This window comes from Zonotrichia albicollis, chromosome 1 (assembly GCF_047830755.1).
Source record: "Zonotrichia albicollis isolate bZonAlb1 chromosome 1, bZonAlb1.hap1, whole genome shotgun sequence".
In the NCBI taxonomy this organism is placed as follows: domain Eukaryota; kingdom Metazoa; phylum Chordata; class Aves; order Passeriformes; family Passerellidae; genus Zonotrichia; species Zonotrichia albicollis.
The window spans coordinates 50557140-50578018 of NC_133819.1; the positions used below are offsets into that span (position 1 = coordinate 50557140).

The 20879-nt window shown below is 37.5% G+C and overlaps 1 protein-coding gene across 1 annotated transcript in view; it reads right to left on the reverse strand.

Moving 5' to 3' along the window:
* Positions 1-20879, reverse strand: part of CNTNAP2 (contactin associated protein 2) — a 1022680-nt gene that overhangs the window by 317221 nt on the left and 684580 nt on the right. The window contains exon 12 of the mRNA XM_005485915.4: positions 6134-6253. Coding sequence (XP_005485972.2) covers positions 6134-6253 — 120 coding nt within the window. The remainder of the gene's footprint in view (positions 1-6133; positions 6254-20879) is intronic.

Below are 20879 nucleotides of genomic sequence, written 5' to 3' on the forward strand. Positions count from 1 at the left end.
AAATAACACTAGCCAAATTTGTTGAGATACATTAAAGTACGACAGCGAGCAAGAAAGCCAAACTTGACATAAATTAAAAATAACAACAACAAGAAAAGCTGATTAAAAATGAAAATATGTACCCATGACACCTAGAATAAAAAGGACATGCCTTGTAAAAGAGCAGATGAAAAATACAATCAATGAACTAAAGCTGAGATGCAGGATGCTTCAGCCAACTTGGCAGGCAAAGATGTAAACATGGTCTGCTCTGTTTCCAGGTTTTTCACGGGTCTATTATTTTACTCTGGTACTTGGAAGATGAACTCACCTTAGGAGTAAAGTTTGCCATCAGAGTTGCTGCTCTCGGCATGATGCCCTGATGCTTCAATGATTATTTTCTTCTTCCTCAGTACTTTTTCTCTTTTCTTTTTTTACAGAGAGTCTAGCTTGATAAGTCAAAACAATGAAAAGCAGTGTCCTAAATTCCTAAATGTGTTGATGCTTTTCCCTTTTTTTCTTGCTATGTTTGTTTCTACTCTTTTTTCATCTGCAAGGAAACAAGCTTGGACACCCTGCAACAACAGCCCCAATTCATTTCAAATATTTGGTCATCTTTTTACCTCTCAAATGTAATTTTTACTTGAAAAAATGACTGAGTCTACTAAAAAAGCCTCCCAAAACCCCTCTACAATGAGGGAGAAGTGTATGAGATGCTGTTAGAAATAAAATCTTCATTTCATGTGTAAAAATTGAGACAATGAAGATATTTTTCTTCCTCTATTTTAGGCAAGGGACTGAAATATTATTATAGAAAGCTTTCTGCAATGAGATTACACTAGGTAAGGTCGCTATAATCGTCCCCGAACAGCTTAACATTGCCCAATGGCAAAATTTTGTTTATTCATTTTAAATACTTATCAACCCATTCTATTCTAGTTTACTACCAAAATATATTAACTTCTTCCCTAAATCTTTACTTTATTGAATTAAATTGCACAACATTTTGTTATTTCTGTGTATATACATACGCACATATGAATAAAAGTTCTGGTACCTTGGAAGTTCAGTAATGCTGTTCTCAGGTAAGAATTCTCATATGAGAGAACTGATTATATAGATATGAGCAATAGAATCAAACCTTTACTGCTACTGGGGCACTTTTATTTAGGATATAGTGATGGCACATTTATATTCATGCCATATGTTTGTACATATTTCATAGTATAAAACACTCCATTGACCCACTATGTACAGAGAGAAAAGTCACAGGATACAACAGTTGTGGTTGTTTAATGTCTGCTCACAAAGTCATTCTTGTAATTATCACATGTGCCATTTCTGTTAAAAAAAAATGAAGAGAGAGGGGAAGGAGGAGAGTGGATAGAGAGTCACCTCATACATTTGACCTTAATGAGGCAGGCTATGAATACTCATAATGATTTCTCAAACTGTTTGAAGATGAGCAGCTTGAGGCAAATGAATTGTACTAGGAAGGAGATAGGCCAAGTACTGCTCAAATGGAGCCATTATGCTTGCAGCTATTTGGATCCTGAAATGAGATAAAAGCTGCATCATGGAGGCATAAAGACTTCAGGACCAATAGAAAGAATTAACTGACATATCTTCTGGTAAAATACATTATGAAACCTTTCTGTTCTACTTTGCATCAGTAGTCTAAGTGATGAACCACTAGAAACAGCAGGCTATGATTTTCCTCTCCTCAGCTTAAAGCCTCAAGCAACTACAGGAGTGCTGATCTCCCTCTCTTGCTGACATCCCTTTCAGCCATTAGGATAAATAACTCTGCCCTTATGGTCCCTCTGCATTGCTCCTCTACTTATTCCTCACTCTAAAAATTCTTGCAGGACAAATACACAAAGTAAGGTCTTAATAATCTTACTCAACTGACACTTTTTCCTCATCCTCCTCGTAACAAACAGATAAAAAGAGCAACATGAAAGAAATTGGTTACTTCCCATTTTTTCTTGTGTCTTTTTCAATGGGACTAAAACTAATCTGTCAGAGGAAAAGGAAACAGATTCAGCAATATTATAGAGAGCATGGAATAAAGCTGCAATATACTACAGAGCATGGAATGAAGCTGCAATATACTCCTTGCACAAAAATAATTAGGATATTAAGATATTCTAACAAACCCCTTAAAAGAGCAATTCTTTCCACTACAGCTGCTGCTCTAATAACAATTAAGGGAAAAACAGAAAAGTTCAAACTGGATACTGAGAGAGCAACCCTCCAATTTTGGAAAAACCCAGCTTGAATGCAAAGTCTAACTTTGCCTTGTGGACCTGCCTGTACAAGAAGGTAAGATGACAGAGCTTTGAAAGAGTTCCCTGTTGACCTTAGCCACAAAAGAGGCTAAACTGAAAAGCAGTCTAATGGTTAAACATTGTGCCACAACACAGCATCAAGGAATACTTTTTCCTTAAGTGACTTAATTTGAACATTTCCAACTTTCTACCTCTAAACGCTTCCAACACTGTTTTTCAAAAAAAAGAAAAAAGAAAGGACAAGGAAAAAAGCTTCCTAAAATATACATAGTTACTACAGACAACTATTTGGAAAACTGCATAACATGAACAGCAATGCCCTAGATTTTGAAAAGCTGTTTTATTAAATCAGAAATAGTTGGAATGTAATATCTCAGACATCTTCATTCCACTATGAGCACATAAAATATAAGTGCTTGGTTCCTCTTCACTATCAGAACACAGCTCTGAGTACAACCTTTGTTTGGAGAAGACAAGGACAAGAGACTTGGAAGGAGAAGCTTGGGAATTTCTTTGAAAATAGAGTTATTTACAGAGACCATGAACTACTGTTGGGAGCACATGCAATTACATATTTCTGACTTTGTACTATTGAATCACCTGCACATCTTAGAAACCAGAACAATTTTTAGTTACCACAGCAACATCTGTGAAGGGGGGGGGGGGGGTCTTGTCATTACACTCACCAGTTTACTAAATTAAGATACACTAAATTTGGATGTGGATTATGCCCAGAAATATGCCCAAACAGCTGCCTTCTGCACCACAATTTTCTCTCTTTTTTTCTTTTTAATATTGTTTGCCACATTTGGGTATGCTACTGCTTTCTGACTGTAGACTCTGTGGGTGAAATGCTGATATAATGATGAAATTATGAATTTTGTGGCCCCATATTTGTGATATGGTATATTAAAGGACAGAAGACATAATTTTGCAACAAAATTTCAGTGGCTTTTGAGGATATTGTCCTTGCCCCAGAAGGCTTACAGCCAAGTGAGAGTGACACTTACTATTCAACATTTTGCTCTAGTAAAACTATGCTCCAGAATATAGTATAGAATTATATGAATAGAGTAATTGTGAAAGTAGTGCATAGCTGTTAAATCACCTTGCTTTACAAAGATTGATATTCACTGATATGCCAATTTTGTGGACTTGCTTTGTCAAGGAATGGAACAAGAAAGCTGCACTTCACATTTTTAGTCATTAAGATGTTCTCTACTTTCTAGTTTCATCTGAATCAAAGAAGGCAAATTTAAAACGTGCATTAGTATTTTGTGTAGTAAGTTAATATAGAGATCTTTATTTTACATAGTGGAAGAATAGGAACATTTAGATTTGACTCTCAGACTAGAGAGGAAAATATAGTTAAGAATCTCCATCACAATAAAATATCACTACCTTGCCATATTATTTTTATTCATTTAGTATACTCCACATACCGATCAGTTTAGCTAAATTTGTAGGTTACTTAGCTTCATGTTCACAAAAAAATATTTAATTTTTATTCAGCTAGTTTAATTTTTTTTCAAATATAGCTATAGTAATACCATAGACCTGCACAAGCTGGATACTAAAATTTTTTGAGAGTTCTGCTGATTGTTGCATGCTTTAGTGCTTTCTGTTATATGACAAGCTATGTATCATTGCTGCAGAGTTCTACAGAACTGTGTTACTGATGAAGCAAAGTACTCAATCTCCTTCCCTACACTGGGTGTGTGTGCTGCTGATAATAACCTATATAGATTCAGAAAAAGATTTAGGGTGTTGTGCTAATGTGCTAAAATTGTAGCTCTTGGCCCTCCAGTGTCAGTGCCTCAGATGACCACTAACCAAAAGAAACTAAAACTGTGGCACCTGCAACATATAGGGACTACACAGTATGTACAGAGGTGATGAGCTTTACCCTGCTGGCAACAAGTGTCAGTTTTAGAAGCACAGATTAAAATTATTTCCCATCAACTTTCACATATCTCTTGCAGTCATTTGCATTGTAATGAAGAAATATGTGGTTTAGGTTTTTTTTTTTTTCAAAACTGCAATGCTTATATGGATACTAGTGCAAATTGCCTTTTTCTTGTAGCAAAGAGCTGCTGATGAGAGCGATCCAGTTGAACAGAAAACTGCATTTTTCCACAGCATGCTTCAGCGCCAAGTGAATTAAATCACGTATCCTAATGTTCATGATCTCCTTGCACTGGTTAGGAAAAGGTCACATTTATATACTCTGAAACTGTTTTGTAGATGAAAAATGTTAATAAAATGAAATTATTAATTTTACTTTTTTTTTTCCTCCAGTGTTGAGGAAGCTACTAGGACCTTCTGTTGTATTTTTATATTTAACATGACTGAGCAATGCTGCAGTACTGGATGAGTGTACTTTTCTGTGCCTAAGCCCACTAGGGCAGTATATTTTTAATTTACAAATTTACCCTTGAAGAGTAACCAAAAGCTATATCTAGCACTGAACACAGCAGTTCTGAATAGCAGAAATCACTTGAATGACAGCATTCTTGGCCTTGTTGCTGCAGTGCCTGCCTGATTAGTTACTGATGCTGTTCAAGGTGCTTGAGTTAGGATTTAAAACACTCTACATGGCTGAGGATCTGAAAAGTGCCTTTACACCTGTGTCTCAGGACAGATGGGTTGGCCTGTCTCTCCAGTCCAAATGGGATTAACAGCACTTCCAGACGTTAGATCAGGCTCCTTTCTAGGCATGTATTTATTATACAAAAGCAGACATTAATAGCAATGCGGAACAGTGGTTTCTGTTCTCCAACAGGCTGTCTACCCATAAACACCTGATTTGGAGTTTGCTGCCTTTGCCATGCATCCCTCCCCATCTCTCCCATTCCTGTTGGAGACACCCCATCCCACAGCCCCAGATATGTCCAGGTTTCTGCCTCCAGAAGAGTTGTGGGAGCTTTAGCACCTGTGATCTCTAAAAACTCAGAGACAGTGTTTCAATCTATGACAGTGCCTTCACCATCATGTTGCTGATGATGGAGTCTGAGGACTCAGGCATACACCAGATTTCCAATGCACACATAAAGAAATTCTAACTTTTTAGGCAGACGTTTGGGGAAAGCCAGAGCACATGCTTGTTTTATCAACTATCCAATATTTCATATCAGAAAAAGTCCTGAGACAACTGCTATGCATTAACAGAACAAAGAAATAATACATTCTCAGTGCAAAAAATTGCCCTGTTTTTCATGATCATATTTTCCTGCCTCATCATGGCAACACAGATGACTAAGATGAGATACTTTGGGTGAGAATACAAAGCTAGTCTTACAAGCATAAGACAATACACGCAACAAAATCAAAATAAATTTATGTAGTTATATAAATATTATCTTCAGAGTTTAACTGGAGTTAGAAATACAGTTTAAAAGTCAAAACAGACAATTAAGAAAACAAACGTTTTCCTTCTTCAGTAATTAATTTTTATTCCCTACCTGTGGTGGTAAGCTGCCTTCTGCAACATCCCATGAACAACAGATAAAACTGAACTCCACTAGGCTGCTATACAACAGATTTGGTAAGTGGCCATTTCTATCAAATTTTTCTTATGTATCTTGAATTTTTTTTTTAATGATGCAACACTGAGGATACAAAGACCTATTAAGACTAATAGGTGCAATTCAAAAACCTTATTAAATGGAATAACTACTGCCTTGCTCAGTCTATCCTGACTAGTGACAGCAGATTTGATGATCTCTGACGAAAAGCTCTTATTATTTTTCTTTTAACAAGAAATATGAAATATGAACAGCCTCTTTCTCCTAACTACATTTAAAAAGACCGAAAAATCAAATCCCCCCTTCAACCAGCTTAATTAGTAAATACAATGCAGTTACCTGTCATGTTGCAGTAAACTTTCAAAGGTCCCAGTGCCCCACTGCCATCTGGATCTATCCAGTAGTAATTTGAAGTTTTGCCCAAGTGTTTGTATGCTTCACAAGAGAGTTCATAAATAGCTGAAAAGAAAGAAAACAGAGCAATAGGAATAGTTTTAACTTAGGGGAAAAAAAAAAAATCTTAGGACAATTAATGGATCCTGTTTATATACAAAGAATTGTACCTCTGACATTAAAGCAATATCATTGAGGTTCACAGAAAACAAAGCATCGTTCCAAAATTATAGAAGTGATTAAAAACTTGCAGGACATAATTTCTGCTTTTGTAATGTGAAGAAAAGTAAGAATAGGAAGACAATTCTAACAACTCGGAGAGAGAGAGGAAAAATAATACTTGTTCATAAGAATATTTAAACAATTTTAAAGAATATAGTTAATAACTTTGTTTATATTCTTATTTAAGATTCTATTACTTCTATTGATAGAACATACTTTTACCCTTAAGTTTTTTTTCCAAGAGATACTAAAAGAGCTTATGAGTTTTCTCCTTGCAAATTTTTTAATTGCCCATGTTTTATTACAACTCAGAATAGCACTGAGTTTCAAAATTGTGAAATTTCTCCCTACCTGCAATATCTGTCTCTACACAGCTCTGCAGCTACTCTATTACATACATATAGAACTAATTCTCTGGCCCAGCAAGATCTGAAATGTCACAGTATTTGCTGGAATAAGTTGAATTGATATAGCTGACAGGTTTGTTTCAGTTTTTCCTTGAATACTGCTTTTTATTTCAAGTAATAAAATTGTTTGTCAAAATGTATGATGAATAGCTCAGATGTAATAAAAAGCATTGTAGATAGAACTTTTTTCTAGCAATTCCCATATTTTTTTACAAATGTATAGTTTTTACAAAGTTATGTGCATTAAATATGAAGAAATACCATTATGCAAAGTTAAAAAAACCTGATAATTTATAGAAATTGTTGTGTGTGTATATATGCATAAGAAGTTGAATTACATCGATATTTTCCTATACAATTCTTCAAAAATGAATGTGTAATGCTGCTTTGTTTTTCAGGACCAGATGGCACAGCTTTTTTGTTTGGAATCAATCAATCAGCTGCTAAAAGAAATGAAATGTTTGTTTAACCAGACTTCATATCCACTCTAAAAATTCATCTAATTTGTTGGCAATTCTTGCAAGCAATCTCTTTGCTAGGACTGGCTTTATTTCAAATGTCCATAAGGACGAGCTGTTTTGCTGGGCTCTGATGATGATGAGTGACTGATCACACATGCACATTTAAAGGCCTCTAACCAAATATCAAGATATGGGAAGGAAAGTGGAGTTTAAAAAAAAAATCAAATGTTGATGTGGCACAAACACAAGGCTAAAGGCTGTTATCTATCTACAATTTCCTTGTGATGCTACAAGAGAAGGACTTTTCTGGAAAGTTTTATGTGCTCATTAGAGGACAAAGTAAATTTTATACAAGTAGATGACACTTTAATTAAATTGTAAGACATTACAAGCCATTTCCCCTTTCTCCACAAAAAAAGGTCAACATATTCTTCCATTATCAAGGAGACTCTGTGTCTGTTTTCAGGCACTTCATGCAGAATTCATAACCTATTTTGTTCAGAAGTGTTTCCTTCACTATCTACGCACTATCTAAAAATGTCATAAAATTTAAACTCCATCAATGTATAATTGTTGGGATACAAACAGGCAAATTTTAATGGATGCACTCCATGTCAAGTCAAGAAGATAATAAATACTGTTTGTGATCTTAATGAAGTTTTTGTGTTTTCATTTTCTCAATTCCATCTGAAAATAAGGGAAGCTTTGTCTCTGTAATAATCAGACCTTTATGTAAGGCCATAGGACATTTTTATCCAAGTTGGCTGCCTTTGAGAACACAGGCCAATTTTTGTGAAGAGATACTGCTACAACTCAGAAAACAACATTAGAGGGCTCTTTAGAAGTCAAATGTTTTTTATAGAAAATCAGGAGTTTAGATAAAACACCCTTCTTTCTGTTCTTCTAGAATGGGAGAAATAGAAAGTGGTACGTAGGTATGAGTTTTATAGCACAGAAAAGGCTGCTTTTTAATACATCAGCTTTGTTAAACTTCAACATTATGTTGAACACTAATAAAAATAGGATTGTTCTTCAAATGAAGGCAAAAGAATGGGATATTTTTAAAAAATTCAACTTGTGAAAAGAGTTATGAGTGTGGGATAGTCTTCTGGGAGGTATTACGCATGTGTATAGAAACCTAAAATTAAGGTTGGAAAAGCCCTTTAAGATCACCATGTCCAACCATCAACCTATCACCACCACCATGTTCACTACTAAACCATGTCCTCAAAGTGCTGAATCTACAGGTTTTGTTGAAGATTTCCTGGGATGATGACTTCACCACTTCCCTGGCAGTATGTTCCAATGCTTTGCAACCCATTCCGTGACTCTGAACCCCTCTGGCATGACTTGAGGCCATTTATGTAGATGCATAAAGATCTTAAAAATGGGAATCAATAAAAATGCAAAGGTAGGCACCAGTGCAGTGAGCAGTAACAAAAATCACTTCACAGGCACATAGGAACAAAGTGAAGGGACAGGTGAATTTCACATACTGACAAAACAACCAGTGATTAAAGGTGGAATAGGAAACAGCAGTTATGTTCCAGGGTATGAAAACAATAGATGACAGAAAGAGATATTGTTGACTTTGGATGGCAAAGGGTAGCCACTTGAAAAGAAAAAAGAATAAAGAAAAGAACAATAGCAGCAAGCATCAGGCAGAAGGCAACTCTGAAGCAGAGGAAAGCAAGACATGATACCAAGATGTTGAAGTGGATGATGACATAGAAAGGAAGACAGCACAGGATCATTTTATCAGCCACTACTTGCTTTTGTAAATGTTACACAGAAAGATCAGTAAGACAACAGGTGAAAATAGAAATTAGGAAACTCAAAGAAAACCTAGAGTAGATGAAAGGATGAACATTTAAGGACTGCCGTTTTAGAAGTCACCCAAGCATGGTAAAACAGAGAAAAAAAGGAACACAGAATTAAAGGAAGAGACCATGGCAGAATCAAAACAGCTTAAATGAGAAAACTGGTAAAGGTGACAATAAAAAAGCAAAAGACCTAACTGAGCTAAGAAAAGACAAGAAAGCAAAATGCAAGATTTGGATATAAAGTTTACAGTGTTCACTTGCAAATTAGCAGAAATGGTTGTATATATCTACATAGAGAGGAGGCAGAGGGAGAGAGGGAAGGCCTTTGTAGTGCTGATTCCATCTGGAAAATAGGAATGAAAAATAAACAAACAAAAAATGTGGGAGAACTAAGGACACAAGGGTAACAGATTTTTGCTTTTCAAGCCAGTAGAAGTGAAATGCCAAAAATGTATATTTGCTTTCTTGGTACCTGGTCCAAATACACAACATATGTAGTCTTATGGGACTTCAGAATGGTAGTAAACCTCAAAATCTTCCAAGCTGAATGTAAAAACTCACAAGCACCCTGATGTCTGGAAAAGCTACTTCTAGCATAATAAATCCAGCTGCCAGTTTGTTAGGGTTTCTCAAAGGTCACTTGTATTCTTTCTGAGAAGAATAGGGGAAAAAAGCCCCTCCCTACAAACAGCTTCTTCACTCTTTACATGCTTTCACATTGCATCAAAAATTGTCTACAAGCTGCAAGAGGTGAAAACCTGGCCAGAACAGAGATAGAAGCTCTTAGAATGAGGAAAAAAGTATGCACAAAAAGAATCACAACTAGAAAGAGAAGAGCGCCAGAAAATGCAATACCTTTTTTAAAGTTTAATCTCCTGAATAATACAGATCAAACTGAGACCACCAAATCCATTTCATGATAAAATTTGAAAGGGTTTCCTGTGTTCCAACATGAAGATAAAATATTTTAAAACCATAAACATTAAAAGAAAACTCAAAAATCGCTGTATCTTTCTGTGTGAAGCATCAAGTTTCTCTAAGCTTCTTGGTCTAGGCAGGAATCCTAGTCTTTTAAATTAGCTAATAAATGCAACTATGAATGTATTTTGAAGTTCACCATTAACTAAGCTAACATTCGCAACAGTGGATTTGAATGAGCATGGCTTGAGGGGAAAAATATATTCTTAGAAAAGCTTGATTAGGTAACTAGGCTAAGGGAGGGGAAAAATATATTCTTAGAAAAGCTTAATTAGGTAACTAGGCTAAGGGAGAACAGACTAGAGTGAAACAAATACTAACAACAAACCTTGTACCTGCACAGATTTTAAGAGCATTTTCATTGCTTTTTCATTGCTTTCATTTTTTTTATGGGTTCTAGACACCAAAGAGAATGTGGTGATGGATGGGGAAGTCAACACTCATAAATGAGTTTTCAGAACCCTCTATTTTAAACATTAGAGAAAAAGATAATAGTTCAAATAAGAGTTTACAGAATAGTTTTTTCCAGCTCAAGAATGTTAGTCAGAAGTTGGAAAGAATCGACATCTCTTAGATTTCAGTGGTTCTTAAGTGATTGAGGGAAGCAGATGTTCTCACTCCTGTTTTACTTTCTGACTGGTGTAAAAATCAAGGGATAGTCATCCTGCACAGGTGGCACAGCTGCTGGCTATCTCCAAAAAGCAGAACAGCTGAATGACAAAAAGGATTTAGAAACTCTGTGGCCCTATATGATGTTCCATAAAATTTCATTAGCACCTTGGTGAACTACAGTTTTTCCATCACTCTGGGAAAAGGCAGCTTTAATTTTAGGGCTGACAAACAGCCTCCTTTTATAAGTGCAAAGCTCATTATAAATAGATTACCTGGCATGACAGTCTGCACTATGTGGCTCAATGAATGTGTTGCAATATGTTTTGTTTCTGTCAGTGAATGTGGTTGCTGCAGGGAATACACTCCCTTAAACATCTGCTAATATAGGAGTAAATCTCAGCTTTACAGCAATGTAGCAAAGGTGTAGATACAGAAAAATGGACGGAATTAAATGACAGCAAAAGTGACAAAAATAGGCAATGCATCAGATCCACAAAGTCTAGCTGTGTCTCTCCAGCACTTTCAAATTCTTGGAAAAATACTAAAAGCTAAATAGACTGTGAGGTGCTTGGGTTTCTGTAACTCAAACTGGTTTCAACTCTTGAGCCCTAAAAGCACAACCATAAAATGAAGGGCAAAAAACTCCAAGCTTACTCAAAAAATAGCTGCACACTCATTGAAATGTCACACCCAAAATTTATTTTAAAAGAATAAATTAAGATTTGTTGCTTTATTACAACATATATTCACAAGATAACTGGAAAATGGAAAATGTTAAAAAATAAATTTTTATACTTCAATACGTGTACACTGTAAGTTCCTGCTCTGTCAGCAGAATTTTCTCTGTGCTTATCTACATTAAACCTATACTCACCTTTTACACACTGCAATTCTATGTAGCAGAGAAATTACTTCTTACAATTCTTTTAAGGTAAGTTAAAAGAACTAGATATTTCAGAGTCAAAACAAGATGTATATGAAGGAAAAATATCCTTCTGTATTCTGACACATAGCTGCTGCGTTGCTGTACTACCTCAAGTATACTGAAAAGTTTTTAAAAAGCTCCACACAAAGCCAACATGATGCAGCACTACTTCAATGTTCTTGCTATTCTGTAGGACAATGTCTGCAATGATGGGAACCAGGCCTTATGTCTGGTAGTTTTTTCAAGTCTGGATTTAAAAATTCTGTAGTTTGGAACTCAACATTTCTAACGTCTAAGAAGAGGAAAAGTAAAATACATTTTAAAATTAGTTCTCCAGTTATAGCCAATTTAAAATAAGCATACGTACTGTTAAAGTCAGACAAAAATGAGTGCGAACAAGTATTAACTTTTACATCTCACATGACTTTGAGATGAAATTTTTTCTGATGTAGTGTTTACCAGGTTCTCAAATATTAGGGGTGCCTTCGTTCATTTGCTATTGGAAAAGAAAATCTGGTCGAAACTTCGGCTGACCATTCCTGGCTTTGCCCTCTCCACATTTTTAGGCTGCCAGTTTACAGACGCTCACAACCCCTTCAGCTGAAGTAAAAAATTAATTACAAATCAAAAGGACCATCAAACCCAAGGACAATAAAAAAACCCAAAAAAACTCATTAGTCAAACAGCGACAGGAGGAGGAAATGAAAGCTAAGGAAGAAAACATCACATTTCTGATCTAGAATTACATATGTATCTAAAATTATTTGAGTTATTTGAATACATTTCTACTTATCATTCTAAGTGTATGCACACTCATCTGAAAAAGAGCTCCAAAACATTAAAAATACCTAAAACAATCTGATCCTGCACAGAGAAGGTTCTAAGGTAACCAAGACCTTTGTTTTAGGATTCATTTCTTGTCATTTTTACTTATTACACAATAATCTTAACGTAAAAAGCAAAAGGTAATAAAACACCTGGTTTGCTTTCTGCATACTGGCAAAGACCCTTCAAGAAAGCCTTTCTTGATTCAAAAGTATCTTGAAAATATTTGCTAAAATAACACCCTCCCCTAAATAAAAGATGGCAGTGAAGAACAAAGATGAATTCCTAACTAGACAAAAAAATTGTCTTGCAACCCCAACAGTAGTTCCTCACATTAAATTTATGATGGACTCTTAGAGAGAGCAAATTCTGCATGACCAGAAGGTGGATCACCATGAGCTACACACTAAATATCAGGTACTTGAAGCTAGAATGCCACTGTAAAATTAGGTTACCTTGATGAGGAAAAGCACAGGAAGCAGCACTTTCAGCAAAATATATGTCTCTAGCAGGACAAAGCTGTAAGACCTTCAAGGCTGCTGGCCCTCACCGTGCAGGAAGCAGCTGTGGCTGCTCACAATATGCTCACCTGGACAGGCCAGAGCAGTAGGAATAGGCCAGCACACCCAGCTGGCTGCAATACTGAATTTCTGTGCCCAGTCTGGGAGCACTTGGAAACTACACCTGGATGCACCAGCAACTGCAGTGAAGTTCATGCGCAGGAAGGAAACAACTTCTCAATGAGCTGCAGCTTTATGCACATCCTAAATATGGTGTGTACACAAACTGGACATAAAAAGATGAATTTTGACATCTGAAATAGATCTACTGTGATGCTTAAGGGAACCCCAGAAATTTCTGATGAAATACAAGTACTCTAGATGCAGTTACAGTTAATTCAGTTACAATCAAATGACTTTCCAGGTAAAAAACAAGGACTAAAAAAGTGCCCAAATGTGGCATGCCCTTGCCATTGTAATATCACCTCATTATGAAAGATAGTGGAAAACAGAAAACCTGCCTTTCCTTACTTCATGCATAACTGAAAATTTGAGTAAACTAAAACCTCTAAAGCCCTGAGTCTAATACTTGTGCTCATGTTGCATCTGCAAGAAAAGTAATTTGCTCTGTTCTTAAAGAAAAGTTGCTATAGATCAACAGCACTCAGCAAAAAAAAAAAAAAAAAAAAAAAAAAAAAAGGCAATTTTCACAAATAAGTGCCATTAGGCAATTGGTAACTTTCACTGGATATAAGAGAATTGAAGAAAATTAGAAAGTATCACGAACAAGTCCACCAAATCACATGTGTATCACAAGGCCCCTTCTTTAGCCACTGTTTTTTCAGTTGCAGTAAAACTCAGATCAAGCACTATTTTTCATCCATGGCTAGGTCGCCTCTTCAGCCAGAAGTTGAACTGAGCTACTGCAGTCCCAGAAGTAAAGAAAAACAACTCCTGGCATCTTTAAATACCTTCTCAGTGAAACTGGAATTTGTTTTTTCTGGGTTACCATCATTTTAGGGGCCCTTGGCTTACCCTAACAGCTTGTGAGGGTGAGAACATGAGTTCTAAGAACCCAAAGATTCATCCTTTCACTACCATCACATGGCATTAGCAAGAGTCTTTTCCATACCACACAACTATTTTACTCATGACAGCTCACATACAAAGTTAACCTAAAGCCCAAGACTTGAATTCCATTACCCTCAACATCCCATTAAATAAATACTCCATCATTCTACAAGATTATTCCTGGAGAACGTAGTTCAATTACTGAAACTATATTTGAAGAAATAAATGCTGAGATAAAAACCAGAATAAATTTGTGGTCATAATTAGTATTACAGAATCACATGGCTGTGGTGAACATCAAAGATAATCGAATCCATCTCCCCCCCCCAAAGAAATCTCAATTACATCCATGTATCATTCCTGATACAGTCTGGTTTAAAACGATGTAAATTCCATGACACACCAAGGCAGCCTAGACCTGCACCATCCCTTCTGCATTTGTTCAACTCTCTACACTGTGGGGCTGTTCTGCTGCAACTTAAACTTATAATTTCTCTTTTTATTCACAATGAATTTTGAGGATAAGTTACTGTACTCCTCCTTGCAACCATCTTTGGTCTATGTGCAGACATAAATATTTTCCCTACATTAAAATGGCCAAGTTTGTTCACATTGATCACTGGTTGCATTCTATATTATTTTCTCTCTTCTCTGGATTCCCCATTTTTTTCATGAAGCTTAGCATATAAAAATGGAAAACGGCCAGCACAACCAGATTAATTTGCATGTTCCATAATATATACTTCTATTAATTCAAGCCTAAATGTTGCTTTCTTTATTCATAGAATCTTAAGCAATAAACTACAAGGCAAATCAGCCATCAATAACCATCACTTGTACAAAACTGAATTAAAAAAATGAAACAAGTTGGCAGTTTTCCTCAACCATTGCTTATACAATTGGTTAATCCCCCTAAGCATAATCCTTCCCAATGCTGAGTAGCTTTGCAACTCAAAATCCCTAAAATAGCTTCCCAAAGGAAAAACATTATTATATTTTGCATATTTACAGAATAGTGTACATATAGTGTTATATACACATGAATCCTAAAAATAAACTATAGAAATAAAAAATATATAAATAGACAGCATAGGGTTTTTTTTTGTTTTCAATTTTTTTATTTAATAGGGAAGATAAACCAAGAGAGGCAATTTCAGTCCTTTTTATTTGGATTACTGTTCATTTCTGTCCATGGCTGCACTGGCTATCATGCCACTAAAACTTTCCAAAAGCTAAGTTCCTTCGTGACTGAGCATAAACCTTCTTCACACTGTCACTGATCTAAGCTTCAGCTCTCTAAAAGCTTCTGCATCTTCCTCACATGCTCCCTCTGCCTTCAACTGTGACCTAATGAACATATAAAGTGTTCTCACCATTAGCACAACATCCAAATACACCCCATAGAAACAGAAATGAAATTAAAACCAGTAAAAACTAAAATATGTGGAAATTTGCAGATTTTTTGTCAAGTTCACTCTAGGCTCAACTATGTCAGTGATAAACACAACAATTACCATTATGGTAAAAAAGAGAACAAAATAGAGGCTTTGCCATCAGAGTGAGAAAGAGCACAAGATTATTTGCCACTGGGATAATAGGGAAAATTACTGCTATAGGGGTGAAAACTGCAATTTGAGGTACTACACAGTAGCTCAACCCAGGAATTTGCTACAAATACAGAAAAAGCCAACCCATTAATGGCAAAATGAGAGGTGCTTCTATTTCTCTCTCATCTTTGTTCTTTGCTTTGGGCTGGGAGAGGGGAGGAAGAGAGAAATTAATTTAAATACAAATGGCTGAACCAAAATGGATTTTTAAACAAATTTAGCAGTGATTTTAAATTACAAGCCATAGATTAGACAATTAGCAAAGATGTAACCGTGTCAGCCTACAGACATTGTAAGAAATTATAATTAGACACCAATTTTTAACAAGGTACTTTTGTGAATGAAGTCATCCAAGGTGTCATGGTTTGAGCCTGGCACAGAGCCAGTGCCCCCCCCATGAAAATGCCTCACCCTGGTATTTGCTGTGAGATGTGACCAGGAATAAGCAAAACAGGCTCTAACTTAAACATAAAGAACACTTTATTACTTAAACTACAGGAAAATAGGGAAAGACTATAAGGAAAAGAAAAAAAAGAAATTGAAAACCTTACAAAAAAACTTTCCTCCTCCCCACTCCCTGACTTTCCCAATCCGATACATTCTCCCAAATCAACTGCCCGGCCTTGGCCCCACACTTTAGTATACTCAAACTGCAGTTCATGAAGAGGAAAGGAGTCCTTCTTGTTCCATAGGCTTCTCCTGGAAACACACTGAAACCTCGTGTGCTTCCTTGTCACTTCGGCACCGCCCGGAAAAAAGTCCTTTTGCCGCTTGTGACATCTTCCTTCCATGCCCAGTGCTCTCACCACTGACAGCATGGACCAGAGCTGCTTTTAGGGTTGTCTTTCAAGGATGCCTTGTCTCACTCCAAAAAGGCACAGTCTCTGCTTTGGGACATCTGTCCCCCCCATATTTTTCCAACCCCCTGGGGCCGGGGGGTCCTCACGAATGAACCCTCCTGGTTTTGAGGCACTGCCTCCCCCTAAATGCAGTCTGTGTCACAGGAACAACTGAGTCCATGGCCACAAGAAAAGTCCAGCCAAAAGGCCACTCCAAATCATCTCTCCCCATCCAATCATCTCCACGTTCTTCGGGCCAGGTCCTTGTCTCATCTCATCTCTTATCTCCCTTCTTATTCAGCTTCGAGGAGGATTAGCATTTTTGCAAGGCCCCAATCATGAAAGAAAGGGTTAAAAGTTTTCAGTCTCTGTCTATCTCAGAATGCTGGTAGAATGCTGGTACTCCCACAGGTGCTGCTGCTCCACCGGCCAGGCTGCACTCTTCCCTCCCCTTTCTCCTCCTGGGCGGCTGCTATCACATTCAGACGCCGGCTCTCCTCTCTCTCCCTCCTGGGGGGGGGGGGGGGGGGGGGGGCTGCCCGATGTCTCTTGGGGCTCCCCCACCCTTCCATCCTTGAGAGCTTTCTCACCCCCATCTCTGTCCAGGCCCCAGGCCTACCGCATGGCTGCCCCTCCCCCCGCCCAGCAGTAGAGGCTGGACGGGGGAAGAGATCTGACCTCTTCGCCGCGACGTCCCAAGAGAGAGTGCCAAGGGCAGTGCCCTGCTTTTAACCCCTGTGTATTCTCGGAGGTGTGTCCAAACCCCACTGGCTACACCGGGTGCCAGTCTCAAACCCAAAACCTTCATTGGTTTGACCACAGCTTCCCAGAATTCCCACTCCTTCCTGGTCAAACCACCACACAAGGATACACAAACACAAAAAACCCAGCCAATCAAACAAAATAAAACACAACCCAAAAATAAAAACCAAGCATGGCTTTTGAACTGAACAAAACACTGCTTGGGATAGAAATGGCACAGTTTCATTTTAAATCTGGATAGTGTTGCACATTTGTGTAGCTGTACTTCATTCCAGAGCCCTGCATTTGAGAGGGAAGGATGTCAGAGAAACTCAGATATTCACCATGCTTGTGTTGAACTTACACTGGGCGCAGCCACAGAAAGCTTCAGAGCTGCCTGGAGCTCGACTGAGTCGTCTCCAGCTGGGAGGTAACAGGAACACTGCCAATGCCATCTTATTCCCTTCTTCCTCCTATCCCTCTCTTCCATGCAAAAAGCTTCAAGGTTGGTATAAAAAGAAATTTTGAAAAATCCATACTCTTAAAGAAAAAGCATAAGTTCTACTCCAGTTCTCATTTACTTTGTATTGGCAGGGTAATGGAAAGAAGAGACAAGGGCCAAACCTTGGCTTTACAATTTCCCATCTGTGTAATACAAATCCTTTGCAACTCTCTACAGTGAACACAGACAAGTGGAAACCTCAGCAAATTATATCAGGTCCAAAGCAGGAGTGATCACTCCAGTAAAGTCAGGTCAAAGATACAGATTATCTGGAACCTTATCTTAGCACAAGCTATCTGTAAATGGCTACAAATAGCAAAGACGCTGAATAAACTAAAGTATTCTCCTTCGCTAAGTATATACTGGTTCTTTCCTGCCATGGATATCAGAGCATTTGGTCTTTCTTCAGACCTGAACATACTAATCAATGTTAAATAATACTCAGATGAGCATGGAGCTATTCTCATTACTGAGCTTTGAAAGATACTGTGGTGCCAGTTTTTATTTGTTCATTAATATTAGTGTTCCCAAAATTCATTACCCACATGTTAACTTATAGGACTGTAATTCATTTTTATTTTTACCAGCCTCAACAGTTACAATTGACACCACTTCCTGCCCCTTTTCTTCCTTTTCCCCATCCCAGATCCCCAGATGTTTTTGTATCCAACCTTCTCATAACCAACAATCCTGTGAAGGAAATTATGGTACCTTTCTTGGTTGTATCTGAATACAAGTCATACTTGAGGGAAACTACAAGTTATTGGGAAAAAATCCAAAACAAACCAACAACAGGTTAAATAAAATTTCTTAAAAATCTCAATTTAAAAGCTTATGTTTGAAAAAAACCCAAACACTAAACCACAGAACAGTAGCTTGCTTACAAAACCACTGCTCTGCACACAGACTGACAGACACCCAACCAAATAGTGGGTTTCCCAGAGGATCTGAGCACCAATTTCAATGAACAGAAAGGAACTGTAACATCGTGAGAACAAATCCTCACATCAGCATTTACATTATCGCAATCAAAATGTCATCTATCAACATGACACCAATTTAGAGGGAATGCATCATGTTTGTCATTTCCATTAATCACTAAGCAACTTGCACTGCCAACAGAATTCAACCTTTTTAACTGACATAAAAATATCAAAAGAAACATCTGCTCCACATCCCCTTTTTTTCATTCTTTCCCTTCAATGTTTTCAAATGGGAATGACTGTGTCCTGGCTACTTCCTAGAAATCACTTTTACATCTTTTTCACATAATGGATGAGCTGTGAGATTAGTAAGATGTTAGATGGGTACCTTGGGGGTTGCCCTGGTTGGCACACACTCTAATTTGTCAGTATCTGTTTCAATTGCAGCACTACAGTATTAATTTAGACTATTTACTGAGGGGATGAGAATATAGAGAAAGTGTCAGGTTCTGAGAAAAAACGCTCATCTGCACACCTACAGAGGAGCTCAGAGAAACAATGGCAGGCCAGAAGCCAAATAATACCCTGCCAGGCTGCTCCCAGGCCCACCACAGGAGCCATCAAACCATTCAAGCCCATCTGACTCAAATCAAGGATGCACACAAGTAACAAAAATCCTGTCTGGGGCTGTCACAGCACAGCCTCAGCTGCAGTGCGTGAGCATGGAGCTGATCACCATGAGCCACTGATAGCAGCACCCCCCAAAACCTTTCAGACCAAGGGAGTTTCTGCCATGGATCATGGGATGCATAGAAAACGTAGCTCAGGATTGCACAAGACTTATAGGGTATTTAGGGATGGAACTAAAGGCAGGAAAAAGCAGAGCGCTACATATTTTGGAGAAAGAAAAAGGTGCAGAGAAAAAAGAGGGGTAAGTATAAATAGTAGTGTGGTAAGTATGCTTGCCTGGCTGCATCCTGCACCTGATTAGCACAGTCTAATGTGCTTTCTTGTTAAATTCCTTTCCAAATCTTTCCTTGGCATGGCACTCCTGTGTGCACACGTGTGTGAGTACATGGCTGTGAAGACAGACTGAGGAGGAAAATAATCAGAGCAATGATTAAAGAATTATGAAAGGGGAAAACAAACTGTTGACATTGATAGGAAGGCACAAAGAAATTGAGAAACCTTAAAAGGAGGGAGACAGAAGAGGGCTTGGAAAGGAGAGGAGTAGTTAAGAATTTCAGAAAGACATAGCTCAGTTAGCCCAAGCATGAATCAGAGAAATGCAGTGATATTTATAGTGCTCTGAAGTAGAAGTAAAAAATGAAAAGAAAAAATAAAAGTAGTTGCAAACAACACATTGTGTTTTCCTCTCTGCTTTAGAACACCTATTAGCTCCTTGCAAACCTCAAGGTATACTGAAAACACATCACATAAAATACACCAACCACAGACACAAGTAAATTTAAAGTTTTATACACAAGTGGTTAGGCCATTAGGGAATAGGGATAGGAAGAATGAGCTGGTGTAAAAGCTATATAGGGATATATGAGCTTAAAAATTTGCAAGATGAAAGTTAAAAAAAGACTATGGTTCCAGTAAAATAAAATGAATACTGGGAGATATACAGCTAAGTATGTGTAAGTAGTAAAGGCTTCTACTGAGAAAATGAGAAACTACCAAGTCCACACATTTCAGTAGTTTTGCTAATAGTAGCAGGCCATATGTACATTTATGAAACAATGGTGACTTTCATGTTTTTGTAAAGTTATGTAAACATAGATTATTCCTCTGGCTTCAGAAAAATATTTCAAGAATTCTCTTACCATGTTATTACAAAGCTCTTGCACCTTCTTGGTGATTTCTCATGGGTATCTCCTCCCAGCACTGACTCCTTCTTCTTCACAGCACAACCAACAAACTCCAGCCCCTTCTCACCCAGCTAAACCATTCTTTTACAGCACTCATCCTTACTCGACACAGCTGTGGCCTGTTAAGGGCAGGCTTGTTCCTAATCTTTGATAATTAGTGCAGCTGCAACTGCTCAGGGGTGATATTACCTTGTGCACTATAGTTTCTTACATTCTATCCCTCTACAGAATTCTAGTAACCTGTCATTACTCCTACTAAGAGACTTGTCCAGCCAAGAGAACTATTGGCTGTCCCACCTAAGGTGGAATTTTAAAGTGATAGTTATGGACCAAGATTGATACCGAGCATCTACTTATACTAACAGATTTTGGTGCTAAAACC